This window comes from Rhinoraja longicauda, chromosome 35 (genome assembly GCF_053455715.1).
Source record: "Rhinoraja longicauda isolate Sanriku21f chromosome 35, sRhiLon1.1, whole genome shotgun sequence".
NCBI classification, from domain to species: Eukaryota; Metazoa; Chordata; class Chondrichthyes; order Rajiformes; family Arhynchobatidae; genus Rhinoraja; species Rhinoraja longicauda.
Genome location: NC_135987.1, coordinates 7,834,824 through 7,849,625, shown reverse-complemented (window position 1 = coordinate 7,849,625; position 14,802 = coordinate 7,834,824). Strand labels below are relative to the sequence as shown.

The 14,802-nt window shown below is 47.7% G+C and overlaps 1 protein-coding gene across 3 annotated transcripts in view; it reads right to left on the bottom strand.

Moving 5' to 3' along the window:
- Window positions 1-624: 624 nt before the first annotated feature.
- LOC144610072 (glutamine--fructose-6-phosphate aminotransferase [isomerizing] 1-like) overlaps window positions 625-14,802 on the bottom strand; it is a 92,857-nt gene continuing 78,679 nt past the window's right edge. For 2 of the 3 annotated variants that reach the window (XM_078428593.1, XM_078428594.1), the window contains exons 15-19: window positions 12,107-12,221; window positions 10,324-10,451; window positions 8,393-8,560; window positions 3,392-3,553; window positions 625-2,462 (exon numbers count right to left, since the gene is read on the bottom strand). In XM_078428593.1, coding sequence (XP_078284719.1) covers window positions 2,409-2,462; window positions 3,392-3,553; window positions 8,393-8,560; window positions 10,324-10,451; window positions 12,107-12,221 — 627 coding nt within the window. In that variant the 3' untranslated portion in view covers window positions 625-2,408. The remainder of the gene's footprint in view (window positions 2,463-3,391; window positions 3,554-8,392; window positions 8,561-10,323; window positions 10,452-12,106; window positions 12,222-14,802) is intronic. The other variant, XM_078428595.1, reaches the window with a different exon arrangement.

Genomic DNA, 14,802 nt, shown 5'->3' with positions numbered 1-14,802 from the left:
TTCCAAAGACCAGTTCAGTCAGGAGTTTCAGGCCACAGATACAGAGACAAAGAAACAACGATGCATTTCCAAGTTAATCGTGTACTTGGTGCATCTGCCCTTATACAGTAGGTGATGGTCTTGGACTCAGAGGGTATTTTTTTGATTAATTGAATTGATTGATACAGCATGGAAACAGGCCCTTTGGCCCACCGAGTCCATGCCGACCATCGGTGTCACCTGTTCACACTAGTTCTATGTTACCCACTTTCTCATCCGCTCCTTAAACACGAGGGTGAATTTATAGAGAGCCAATTAACCTTCAAACCCACACGTCCTTGTGACTTGGGAGAAAACCGGAGCATCTGGAGGAAACCCACGTGGGGAGAACGTGCAAACTCCGCACAGACAGCACCCGAGGTCAGGATCGAACCCGGGTCTCTGACGCTGTGAGGCAGCAGCTCTACCAGCTGTGCCACCCTATTTTTAATGTGAACCTGGTTAGGAATTCTTGGCATCACATAGTTAGCATGCACACTGTGGTCAAACTAGACGCCACTGAATAACCTCAAGCTTCAGGTGTTGTAAAATAACCTGGAAACAAAAACAAGACAGCATTTGTTGACAAAAGAAAATTCAGTTTAATTGAGTTTACAAAGTTAATATAGGGGAGAGCGAGAGAGTAACAGAGTGGGCTAAATGGTGTTGGGAGAGGGGGGCGGGGAACACAAAGACCCATGTCTTTTACAAAATCCTTTATGAAAATCCATACAATGCAACGTGACAGTAATTCGTACCGACAGTTCCTGTTGGTGAACAGGGTAGAGCTATGACAACTTTAATTTAAATGAGGTGAACAAAGGATAAAAATTAAACTCATCCAAAATGAGCAAAAGTTTTTTTTAAATAAAATCTGCCCTGATGTCCTTGAGTTTCTTCTGGAGTTGCAAAAGTCCTTCCTGAAAAGTGATTTTAAGACCAAATGGAGTATTGACAAACATCTGGGAGAAAGTGGCTTGTGCAGTATTACCTGGCACTTCGAGGCAGAGGTTACACTTGGTATTGGTGCAGTCACAGCACAAGGCCATACATTACAGCCGGCCTAGTCCTGCTTCTGTCAGGCAGCAAATTCAGTTGTTCCCAAGCAATTTCAACGCTCAAAATCAAAGGGCGAATCCTTGAAATTTTGCCTTAACTGCTGGGAGAGGGGGGGGGGGGGATTGAGGGAAGTACGTTGGGGGGGGTTACAGATTGTCCCACTCTCTATACAAGATACATTAGGCAGTGGCAGGGGAAATGGCAATCTTAGTACAGTTGTACCAAAATAGGCCTCAAGTGTACACACTGGAGGTAGTTCAAAAATTCAAAGACAATTACAGCCGAGGCCCAACCCAAATGATAATTTTGCAGAAATTGCAGATTCCCAAAGATGTGGTCAGGGTGCAAACTGTAGATCTACTCACCTTCTCAAACATTAGAGAAGGAGTGGCAGAGAACGAGAGGGGGTGAGACAGAGAGAGAGAGAGAGAGAGACAGCGAGAGAGAGAGACAGCGAGAGAGAGAGACAGAGAGAGAGAGAGACAGAGAGAGAGAGAGACAGCAAGAGTGAGGGACAGCGAGAGAGAGAGACAGAGAGAGAGAGACAGCAAGAGTGAGGGACAGCGAGACAGATGGAGAGAGACACAAAGGGAGAGAGAGACACTGAGGGAGAGAGAGACACAGAGAGAGAGACACAGAGAGAGAGAGAGAGACAGAGGGAGAGAGACACAGAGAGAGAGACACAGAGAGAGAGACACAGAGAGAGAGACACAGAGGGAGAGAGAGAGAGACAGAGGGAGAGAGAGAGAGAGACAGAGAGGCAGAGCGGCAGAGAGAGAGAGACAGAGAGAGAGAGAGAAAGTGAGAGAGAGAAAGTGAGAGAGAAAGTGAGAGAGAAAGTGAGAGAGAAAGTGAGAGAGAAAGTGAGAGAGAAAGTGAGAGAGAAAGTGAGAGAGAAAGTGAGAGAGAAAGTGAGAGAGAAAGTGAGAGAGAAAGTGAGAGAGAAAGTGAGAGAGAAAGAGAGAGAGAAAGAGACAGAGAAAGAGAGAGAGAGAATTGCTGGGCATGGGTGCAGAGACAATGCACCAACAAGGAAGGGCCTATCTCTCAGTGAGGTTTGCTCTGGAGTTGGCTTCTACCAAGTGTTGGGATCACACCTCCAGCCCACATGCGAGATTGAGTGATGGCCCGAATAATGTCTAACATAGTCTACACCTGGCAAATGCATCTGTTTCCTTGAACAAGGCGTTGCGTTATCTAATGATCCCAATGATGAGTGGGGCTCACATGCTGTGCTTTACACCGTTCCACCACCACCTGCTTCCAGTGGAAGGGGAGCGCTCCCAGAAAGTTGCCGGTCAGTCTCTGTCCCCGCGATGGACGTGGTTGCCTCACATGGCCACGTAATCTGCCTCGATCTTCCTCAACCTCTTGTTGTCGTCCACCTTGAGTTGGCACGGGAAGCGTGGTCCATCAGGGCGGGCGCAAGCGAGATCATCCAGAGAAGAGGGCGTGAGGAGGTCATCAGAAGAAAAACAAAAGAGAGCATGAGCTTCTGCACTCAGCTGCCTGTGAGTACGGGCCAGTTTCCATGCTCCATCTCTGAAGTCTAAATTTAGATTTAGATTTAGAGATACAGCTCAGAAACAGGCCCTTCGGCCCACCGGGTCCGCGCCGCCCAGCGATCCCCGCACACTAACACTATCCTGCACCCACTGGGGACAATTTTTTTATTTATTTTTACATTTGCCCAGCCAATTAACCAACATACCTGTACATCTTTGGAGTGTGGGAGGAAACCGGAGATCTCGGAGAAAACCCAGGCAGGTCACGGGTCAAATCCTGGCAACATCCTCATTAATCTTCTCTGTACCCTTTCCAGCTTGACAATAAGATGGTGCCCAGAACTGAACACAATACTCTAAATGCGGCCTCACCATCTATGTACTAAAACTCTCGTTTGTTTGTTTATTTGTGATCGAACTACAGCCAAAACGGTACATGACAGCGTGACAATTTTAGGCCCACCTTACTCACCGTCATCGCTTTAATGGTAAAGCAAGTAGTTTTATTGAAATCGGTGTTATATTTTTAAAGTTATTCACATTTTAAAGTTTAAATCTAACTCCTAGGGGGGGGGAGGAGGGAGGGGGAGGGAGGTGGGGGGGAGGGGGGGGGAGGTGGAGGGTGGATAAGGGGGGGCTGAGGGGGATGGAGAGGGGGAAGGGGGGAGGGAGGTGGGAGGGGGGTAGGAGAGGGTGCTGCACCAATGCAGGAGAGGTTTGGGCCTAACGGGTCCACTTGGTCTAGTTGTCTTATACAACTGCAACATGACCTCCTATCGTCTATTGTTACAAGAACAGCGTTTACTCACATCGTAGCCCCGAAGGACGGCGAGATGGAACGCCAGGAGCTGAAGGGGGATGACGCTGAGGATTCCCTGCAGGCAATCGACCGTGTGGGGAATCTGGATGGCTCGGTAGGCGTTCTTTACCGTCTCCTTGTCATCCTTGTCACAGATCAGGATGGGCCGACCCTGCAGAACAGAAACAGCCACCGGTGAACTCACCTGGGGTCTGCACATTGAACATCAACCCCATGACCAGCAAGACGCTTCCAAAATTCATTGCTGGAATTTGAGGCAGCAGGAATGGGCCTGCTGCCCACAACTCCAGAGACCCAAGTTCGATTCCGACCTTGGGTGCTGTTTGCGTGGAGTTTAGATGTTCTCTCCGTGACCATATGGGTCCGCTCAGGTTTCTTGCCCCATCCCCAAGACTTGCAGGTTTGTAGGTTAATTGGCCCCTGAGGTAGGGAGTGGATGAGAAAGTGGGATGGCTTAGAACTAGCGTGAGTGGGTGATCGATGGTCAGGGTGGACTGGCTGGGGAGAAGGCTTTTTTCCATGCTGTGTCTGTCAATTAACTTAATCAATCAATTATCAGATTATCAAAGAAAATCTGAAGAAGGGTCTCGACCCGAAATGTCACCCATTCCTTCTCTCCTGAGATGCTGCCTGACCTGCTGAGTTACTCCAGCATTTTGTGAATAAATAATCAATCAATCAATCAATCATTTTGCTCTCTGATCCCAGGAGAATAAGCCCGGCTTCCAAATAATGCAAAAACACAAAAGATTCAGTGGAACAGGAGCAAAAATAAAACTGCTTAGTTCCAGAAGTATTGCATAAGCACGAGAATGGAACAAAGATTTTTTTATATATATCATCGCAGAAAGACACAGCATGGGAACAGGCCCTTCGGCCCACCAAAGCCATGCTGACCATCAATCATCCATTTCAACATTAATCCATGTTTTTTCTTCCTCCGTTGTCATCAACTTTAGTTTAGTTTAGTTTAGAGATACAGCATGGAAACAGGCCCTTCGGCCCATCGGGTCCGTGCTGACCAGTGATCGCCGCACATTAACACTATCCTACACACACTAGGGACAATTTTTTAATTTACCAAGCCAATTGACCGACATACCTGCACGTCTTTGGAGCGTGGGAGGAAACCGAAGATCTCAGAGAAAACCCACGCAGGTCACGGGGAGAACGTACAAACTCCGTACAGACAGCACCCGTAGTCGGGATCGAACCCGGGTCTCCCGCGCTGCAAGCGTTGTAAGGCAGCAACTCTACCACTGCACCACCGTGCTGCACGAGAACTCTCCCCAGATTCTACCCCTCTAGGGTTAGAACAATAGTGGGCGACTTACAGCAGCAAATTGCCGTCCGACCCGCATGTCCTTTGGATGTGGAAGGAAACAACAGCAACCAGAAACCCTGGAGGTCACAGGGAGAACATGTGAACACCACGCAGACAGCGCTAATAGTCGGGATTGTATCCGGGTCACTGGCTCTGTGAGTTACTAGCTCTATTGGCCGTGACACTGTCCTGTGTATGCCAAGATTCTGAGGAGATTACATTGTAATGTCAATCCAATTATAGACAATAGACAATAGGTGCAGGGGGAGGCCATTCGGCCCTTCGAGCCAGCACCGCCATTCAATGTGATCATGGCTGATCATTCTCAATCAGTACCCCGTTCCTGCCTTCTCCCCATACCCCCTGACTCCGCTATCCTTAAGAGCCCTATCTAGCTCTCTCTAACTCTCCGAATGCATTCAGAGAATTGGCCTCCACTGCCTTCTGAGGCAGAGAATTCCACAGATTCACAACTCTCTGACTGAAAAGGTTTTTCCTCATCTCAGTTCTAAATGGCCCACCCCTTATTCTTAAACTGTGGCCCCTTGTTCTGGACTCCCCCAACATTGGGAACATGTTTCCTGCCTCTAACGTGTCCAACCCCTTAATAATCTTTTACGTTTCGATAAGATCTCCTCTCATCCTTCTAAATTCCAGTGTATACAAGCCTAGTCGCTCCAGTCTTTCAACATATGATAGTCCCGCCATTCCGGGAATTAACCTAGTAAACCTACACTGCACGCCCTCAATAGCAAGGATATCCTTCCTCAAATTTGGAGACCAAAACTGCACACAGTACTCCAGGTGCGGTCTCACTAGGGCCCTGTACAACTGCAGAAGGACCTCTTTGCTCCTATCAGTGAAGACAAACACAAAAAGCTGTAGTAACTCAGAGGGTCAGGCAGCACCTCTAGAGAATAGGAATAGGTGACATTCTTGAAGTAGATTCTCGACCCAAAACGTCTATTGTCTATTGTCTATTGTCTATTTTCAGTTTACACCAGCACCTGCAATTCCTTCCTACGCAATTACCAGCGAAGTCTAGCACTTCTAACTTCAGTTTAGTTTAGTTTAGAGATAGTGCGGAAACATGCCCTTCAGCTCACCGAGTCCACGCCGACTGACAAACACGCGTTCACGAGCGCTATCCCCTACACTAGGGCCAATTTACAATCTTTACCGAAACCAATTAACCTACAAACCTGCACATCTTTGGAGTGTGGGAGGGAACGGGAAAACCCACGTGGACACAGGGAGAACATACAAACTCCATACAGACAGCACCCGTAGTCAGGATCCAACCAGGGTCTCTGGCGCTGTGAGGCAGCAACTCTACCGCTGTGCCACCGTGCTGCCCTCAGAAATGGGGAAGGCAATCCCATTGCTTCTCCGTCTCAAGTGACTCCCACCCTCTCCAAGCACACACAGGCTGACCATTCGTCTGACTGACTCTTTACTCTTGCGTAGCAAGTCTCTCGTAGGGGAGAAGCACCCCATCCACGAGTCCTTCCCACTCACTGTTCACCTACAGATGAATCAGATCTGAACTTGTCAAATTTACATGGAACAACATTCCTCGCATTTGGAATATTGTGTTTAATTTTGCTCATTCTGCTTTTAGTTTAGTCTAGTTTAGTTTTAGTTTAGAGATACAGCGTGGAAACAGGCCCTTTCGGCCCACTGGGTCCGCGCCGACCAGCGACCCCAGCAAATTAACACTATCCTACACCCACTAGGAACAATTTTTACATTTACCAAGCCAATTAACCTACAAACCTGTACGTCTTTGGAGTGTGGGAGGAAACCGAAGATCCCGGGGGAAAAACCCACACAGGTCACGGGGAGAACGTACAAACTCTGTACAGACAGCACCCGTGGTCGGGATCGAACCCAGGTCTCCAGCGTTGCAGTCGCTGTAAGGCAGCAACTTTACCGCCGCGCCACCGTGCCGACTGCTGTGGGAAGGATGCTGATAAGCCAGAAAGTGGGCAGGGAAGATATATGAGGATGTTGTCAGGACTTGAGGGTCTGAGCTTATAGTTAGTTTAGTTCAGTTTATTATTGTCACGTGCACTGAGGCACAGTGAAAAGCTTTTTTTGTTGCATGCTATCCATGTAGGTTGTGCAGGGTAGGGTGTTATTCCTTGGAGCACTGGGGGATGAGGGGTGATCTTACACAGGTGCATAAGATCATGAGGGGAATAGATATCATAAATGCACAGTCTTTTACCCACTCAAGAACCAGGGGATACAGGTTCATGGTGAGAGGGGAAAGATTTAATAGGAACCTGAGGGCAACGTTTTCAAACAGAGGGTGGTGGGTATATGGAAGGAGCTGCCAGAGGAGCCGGGTACCATGGCAACATTTAAAAGACATGCGGACAGTTACATGGATAGGAAAAGTTTAGAGGGATATAGGTGAAACATGGACAAGTGGGACTAGTGTCATCTTGGTCTACATGGGCAAGTTGGGCCGAAGGGCCTGTTTCGATGCTGCGTGACCCTATGATTCTGTGATTCAAACAGCACTCTTCAGATGGAGAAAGCTTCATCCAACGATCAAGCACAGTCACACACAAACCAGTTTTTCTCAAATAAACTAAAGGCAAAGATTGCAAATTCCTAGACAGCTACAGTCATCACCGCACCATCTGAGTCTCAGAGCTTCCTTTCTTGAAGCTGGCAGGCAGGGCCATGCAGAGGCCAAGCCAAACAGAACCATTTCTGAAGTCCGGGCAGCATGAAGGCCAGCTTTGCACAGAGCAGCAACACCCGGTGAGCACCTCCCCTGAACATCTCACAGGGGTTCCAAGGCCCCACTTCCCCGCACTGCCACAGGCCGAGACTAAAATAACACTGAGCAGTCATGGGAGGGAAAAGTTAACTCCTGCATTAGTTGCAATTTACAAACGGTAAGCGTGAATCCGAGATGCTAGGAGTCACACACCAATGGAAAAAACCCTTAATCATGTGGAAATTGCAGATGCCGGTTAATACACACGAGGACACAAAGTGTTGGAGTAACTCAGCAGGCCAGGCATCATCTCTAGAAAACATGGATAGGTGACAGCTTCGGACCTGAAATGTCACCCATCCATGTTCCCCAGGCATGACGCCTGAATCGCTGAGTTACTCCAGCACTTTGTATCCTTTCAGCCCTTTATCATGACAACTGACCATCAAGTAGCCATCTCTACCAGAAACGATGCTGCTTTACAAAAGACGCAGCTTGCTGGAGTAGCTAAGCAGGTCAGGCGGAATCTGAGGAGAACACGGATGGGCGACGTTTCGGGTCAGGACTATTCTTCAGTCTGAAGAAAGGTCCCAGCCCAAAACATCGCCTGTCCATGTTCTCCTGAGATGCTGCCTGACCCACTGAGTTACTCCAGTACTCTGAATTCTCCCATCTCTACTGGTCTCATTTCCAAGCCCATGGCCACATATGCTTTGGTGATTCAAGTGCTCGGAAACCTTCAGGCACGTCTGATTTACCACCCTTACAGTTATTAATTTTGCTTAGCAGAGGCGGCGGATGGGTCGAAGCTGACAAGGACTGCTGCTAGCGTGGCCCTGTCGGGCCGAGCGGCCTCCCCCCTCGGCAACAGCCAAGCGCGGGCTCCCGCAACGCCGGCTGGGAGGAGCACGCGGGATGGGTGCGGGCATCACCTGGCGGGCCACCACCTGCTGCAACGCGTTCTGACACTTGGTAAAGATGAGGTCCTGCATGACGATCATGATGATGGGCATCCGGTGATCGACTAGCGCCAGGGGGCCGTGCTTCAACTCTCCCGCCAAGATCCCCTCCGAGTGCATGAAGGTGATTTCCTTAATTTTCTGCAAACAGCATTTCAAAAGAGGCAAACGTCAGTTCCAGTGTGAGAGCAGAGATATCCTAAGATGGTGAGCACAACGTCCATCACCTGGTGCGGGAACATAACCTTAATCAATGAGTAGGAAGGAACTGCAGATGCTGATCTAAACCCCATTCATTTCTCTCCAGAGATGCTGCCTGTCCTGCTGAGTTACTCCAGCATTTTGTGCCTCCCTTAATCAACGAGTTGCCTGTGACAAACAATGGCAATGAAATAACCGTCAGCAGGAGAACTGACTGATATCGGTATCTGTATCTGTGTCTTGACGCATAATCACCATCACTGGTTGTCCCACACGTTAGGAGGGTCATGTGCCAAGTCGCAATTAAATATTAAAAAGTGGGCCTTAAAAAGATCAACGTCTCAATATCGATTGTTTCCAACTTGGTCTTGAAGGTCTTAACGTCGAATGTCATGGTGGAGATGATTCCATTCGCAAATTGTCTTTGGGCACAGTGAATATCTATAACAGTCTTTACTTGCTGGGATGATGCTGTATTTGAAAACCCCCGATTGCCTGGTCTTTATCGGCGTGAACTTTGAGTTCTTCAATTTTAGGTAACTACATAACTTTTCCTCACTCCCTTCTCCCCCCCCCCCCCCCCCCCACTTACCCCACTTCTTCTCCTCCCCCAACCTCCCTCTCACCTGTGCCCCATCTGGACGTACCTATTCCCCCCCCCCCTTCCCTTCCACCTACATTCCTTCCTCTAGCTTCACAATTCACAGCTCTTCAATCCTTTTGTCACATTCTGTCTTTTCATCTCGGGCCTTTGTCCAACCATTTGCTTATCAAACCCCCCACCCCACTCCTCACCTGTGTCCATCTATTACCTGCCAGGTTTTGTCCTGCCCCTCCTCTCATCCAGCTTTCTTTCCACCGCCATCCCAACCTTAGACAGCTGAGAAAATTCAGAGTGTCTCTGAGGATCCTTCAATGCTTCTACTCTGGGGCTGTAGAGAGCATCCTGTCCGGCAACATCACAGTCTGGTTTGGGAACAGCTTTGCCCAGGACAGGAAGGCCCTGCAGAGAGTAGTGCGTTCGGCAGAACGCACCATGGGAACTACACTCGCCCCCCTGCAGGACCTATACATCAGGAGGTGCAGATCCAGAGCAAGCAAGATTATGAGGGACCCCTGCCACCCCAGTAACGGACTGTTCCAGCTGCTACGGTCAGGCAAACGCCTCCACTGTCACGCTGTGAAAATGGAGAGGATGAGACGGAGTTTCTTCCCACAGGCCACCAGGACTGTTAACTTTTATAACTCCAGGGACTAAATTTTGTCTTCTCTACATTAACTTTAATTTATATGCTGTAACTGTAATTCTTTTTTTGCACAATCCGCAGGCGTTGCCACTTTCATTTCACTGCACATCGTGTATGTGTATGTGACAAATAAACTTGACTTGACTGTGTCCGAAGAAGGTCCCAATTCGAAACGTCACTTATCCATGTTCTCAAGAGATGCTGCCTGGCACGCTGAGTTACCCTAACATTTTGAGTCTTCTTTGGTGAACCAGCATCTGCAGTTCCTTCTTCCCAGATTGACTAAGATCTATTCAGATACTGCACATTGTTCTGGCCCCCACTGACTGACTTAGCAGCAGATATTTTCAGTGATATTGAAATTAGTAACCGTTTAGCAGATCAGTGGGAAGGAGACGCGACTGATAAGGAAACATGATTGTCCCCTCTGCCCTGAAGCTGGCGTGCGTTACTCACCAGCGCCCCCTCCAGGCATGTGGCATAATGGTAACCACGGCCCATGATAAGCACAGACTTCTGCTGGTACAGATTACTGGCTAATTTCTGGATCTGCTCGTCCAAGCTTAGAACTTCCTTTATCTGGTCTAGTAGAAAAACAAAAATGGTTTGGTGAGCAGTAAACGGAGACAGCTTACTCTGCGATCAATCTGAACTGCATATTCTGAACAATGGCAGAACATTACAAGAATGATGTTTGCATGTGGAAATCAGATGCAATTTACCATGAGGTAAAGGCTTAAAAACTGAGAGTTGGCATGAAGACACTGGTGTAAATGGAATTCCTACGACAATCTCCATTTAATGCAGCGAAATGTACAAATTCATGAGAGGAATAGATCGGGTAGACGCACAAGGTCTCATGCCCGGAGTTGGGAAATCAAGAACCAGAGGACAGAGGTTTAAGTTGAGGGGGGGGGGAACGATTTAATAGGAACCGGAGGGGTAACTTTTTGACACAGAGGGTGGTGGGTGTGTGGTGCGAGCTGCTGGAGGAGGTAGTTGAGTAAGGTAGTATTGCAACGGTTAAGAAACAGTTGGACAGGTACATGGATTAGTACAAGCTTACAGGGATATGGGCCAAACGTAGGCAGGTGGCGCTAGTGTAGATGGGGCATGTTGGTCGGTGTGGGCAAGTTGGGCCCGAAGGGCTTGTTTCCACGCTGTCTAACTCGATGACTTTAAATGCCACGATGTGGACGTTATCGCACACCACTTGACAGTGAACAAAACATCAAGGCAACGGTGGCGCAGCAGTAGAGTTGCTGCCTAACAGCAAATGCAGCGCCGGAGACTCAGGTTCGATCCTGACTACGGGCGCTGTCTGTAAGGAGTTTGTACGTTCTCCCCGTGACCTGCGTGGGTTTTCTCCGAGATCTTCGGTTTCCTCCCACACTCCAAAGACGTACAGGTATGTCGGTTAATTGGCTGGGAAAATGTAAAAATTGTCCCCAGTGGGTGTAGGATAGTGTTAATGTGCGGGGATCGCTGGGCAGCGCGGACCTGGTGGGCCGAAGGGGCTGTTTCTGCGCTGTATCTCTAAATCTAAATCTAAACCAGTTGGTCAAAGGGGTAGGTTTTCAGGAGCAATAAAACAGCAGAGACACAGAGAATTTTATGGAGATAAAATCGCCCTGTGATTCGGGTGAAGGCATGGCTACCCATGGTAGGGTAATTATATTTTGGGAAACACTGGAAGAGAGAATTGGACGAGTGCAGTGATCTAGGAGAGGGAAGGCTGTTGGAATAACGAGGTCACGGAGGGAGTTTGAAGACAAGAATCGTTAAAAATGTGGGTAAATCACCAGCAAAATGACCAACTCCATTTAGAGTTTGTATGTTCTGCCCGTGACCTGCGTGGGTTTTCGCCAGGTGCTCCGGTTTCCTTCCATCCTCCAAAGACATACAGGTTTGTGGGCTAATTGGCTTAGTAGAATTGTAAATTGTCCCTAGTGTGTGTAGGATAGTGTTAGTGTGCAGGGATTGCTTGTCGGTGCAGACTCGGTGGGCTGAAGGGCCCATGCTGTACGTCTGAAACCTAAAAAATTGAAACTACTAAACACAAGAAGAAAACAAATCGGTAGATTTACTTGGAAACTACAACACAGCTTAGATTGCTTTAGTACTGTGCATGAAACTTGATCCCAATTCTATGTTACACTGCCACACAGCAAACTACGTCCGTTGCCGAGATATTCCGCATGGTTAGAGAGAGGCGGATATTCTTTCTGGCTCAGGTTACCTGGCATAGACTGGAGCCCCTGAATGATCTCCTTCCGTCTTTTCTGCATGGATATCCGATCTTCTGACATCATGAGGGCAAACATTATCAGGGCCACAAACTGGCTGCTGTAGACCTGCAGAGAGGACGAGTAAAATCAGGAAGCTGAGAATGATTTTGATCTCCGTGCTTGGTAACACGGCGATAGAGCCTTGGCCTTACAGCGCCAGAGACCCGGGTTCAATCCTGACTGTGGGTGCTGTCTATGTGGAGTTTGTACGTTCTCCCCGTGGGTTTTCTCCGAAATCTTTGGTTTCCTCCCACACTCCAAAGACATACAGGTTTGTTGGTTAATTGGCTTGGTTACAAAAATGTAAAATTGTCCCTGGTGTGTGTAGGGTAATGTTAATGTCGGTGCGGACTCGGCAGGCCTGTTTCTGCGCTGTATCTCTAAACTAAAGTAAACTCAACTGAGCCCAATACCAGAGTTTACCAGGGAAGACACACGCTGACTGGGCCAAAGCTGAGGCCATTTGCAGCAGTAAATCACATCCATCATGGTTCTGTAAAATCCTCCATCTGGTTAAAGCATTTGAAACAGTAAAAACAGTGTGGGATTAAAACCCAAGTTGATCTGCAAGGGAGGCTGCCTTCATTCCCTCGAGATGATGAGTTGCTCCAGAGGTTTCAAATGCACAGCAACACTGCAGATTCCCCACACACCCTCACTACATGGGCCAACAGTGCAGATCTCCCACACACCCTCACTACATGGGCCAACACTGCAGATCCCTCACACACCCTCACTACATGGGCCAACAGAGCAGAATTTATTTAACACGCTTCTGAATCACGGGAATTCAGGAACTGGAAACAGGCAAATATAAATAAAGAAAACTTGCGGAGTTCTTCTTGTGGAGGCATTCTGCCTGTCTCGTTCGAAATCTACAGTAGTTTGGCAAATTGCTGAGCAAGATTCCAGTTCCACTATTGTCTGCGTACAAGTACTGAAAATTCCCCCAAAATATCAGCTATGATTTATTGAAGTTGTTGCAATCATGTTCACAGAATAAAAGGTGGTGACCAATTGACATGTGCTCTATCTCTTGACTTTGAATCCACTGGGCAGGGAATATTTTCATTGACATAGAAACATAGAAAATAGGTGAGGGAGGAGGCCAATCGGCCCTTCGAGCCAGCACTGCCATTCATTGTGATCATGGCTGATTGTCCACAATCAATAACCCGTGCCTGCCTTCTCCCAATATCCCTTGATTCCACTAGCCCCTAGAACTCTATCTAACCCTCTCTTAAATCCATCCAGAGATTTGGCCTCCACTGCCCTCTGTGGCAGAGAATTCCACAAATAGCCAACTCTCTTGGTGAAAAAGTTCCTTCTCACCTCTGTTTTAAATGGCCTCCCCTTTATTCTCAGACTGTGGCCCCTGGTTCTGCACTCGCCCAACATTGGGAACATTTTCCTGAGAAGATCTTCAGTCATTTTCCTGGCAGTTCTGCACACTAACTTCCACCAAGCCACAAAGGTCAGGGTATAATTGGGTAAGAATTCCAGAACATGGCCCAACTGGTTTTCTTCCGGGGCTTGTAGATTTGCTGGGGAGTCTAAATTCATCAGGTCTGTTTGGGGAAGAAACTATTAAAGGGAAAGGAATTGGGAATAAATGTTGAGAACATTACTGTAGGTCACAACAGGATGGATGGCAGGACCTTGGAGACCACAATAACCAACTCCATGAGGTTAAATCCAGAGTGAAGTTTCAAATTTGCTTCATGTTGATAGTGTTCCAGATCTTGATGAACTACCTCTTTACTCTTATCTGTGTGCAATCTTTAATCCTGCCTGTTATTTTCAGCCATCACTCATTTCTTTCTCATTCAGATGCAATGCAGAACTTTAGAGGATTAAGTATTCAGGCTGTATTTGGAGTATTGCGTGCAGTTCTGGTTGCCCCATTACTGGAAGGATGGAGGCTTTGGAGAGGGTGTAGAAGTGGTTTTCCAGGATGCTGTCTGGATTAGAGGTTATTAGCCAAAAGAAGTTGTCTGAAGAAGGTTCCCAATCCAAAATGTCACCTATCCATGTTCGCCAGAGATGCTGCCTAACTCCCTGAGTTACTCCAGCACTTTGTGTCCTTTTGTGTAAACCAGCATCTGCAGTTCTTTGTTTCTAGCCATAAGAGGTCGGACAAATTTGGATTATTTTTCTCGAGAACATCAGAGGCCAAGGGGAGATTTGAGAGGTATATAAAATTGTAAGAAGTATGGACAGAATAGACAGTCAGAACCTTTTTTACTCAGGGTGGAAATGTCAAAGACTGGAGGGCATAGCTTTCAGGTGAGAGGGGCAATGTTTAAAGGAGATATGCGGGACATGTTTTTCTTTTTGCATGCACGCACGCATGCACACACACACACGCATGCACACACATACATACACACACACAGAGCAGGGGGTGCCTGGATTGTATTGCCCAGAGTGGTGGTTTAAGCACAAACGAGAGGGGCATTTAAGATGTTTTTAAATAGGCACATGGATAATGTATCAGATTGTAGGACTTTATCTTGCAACGAATGTTGTAAGAGAGAGACCCTCCTTCTACACTGAGGACGGCTTGATTGCAATCATGTATGGTCTTTACTTTTACTGGATAGCACGCAGCAAAAAGCTTTTCACTGTACCAATGTGGCAATAATAA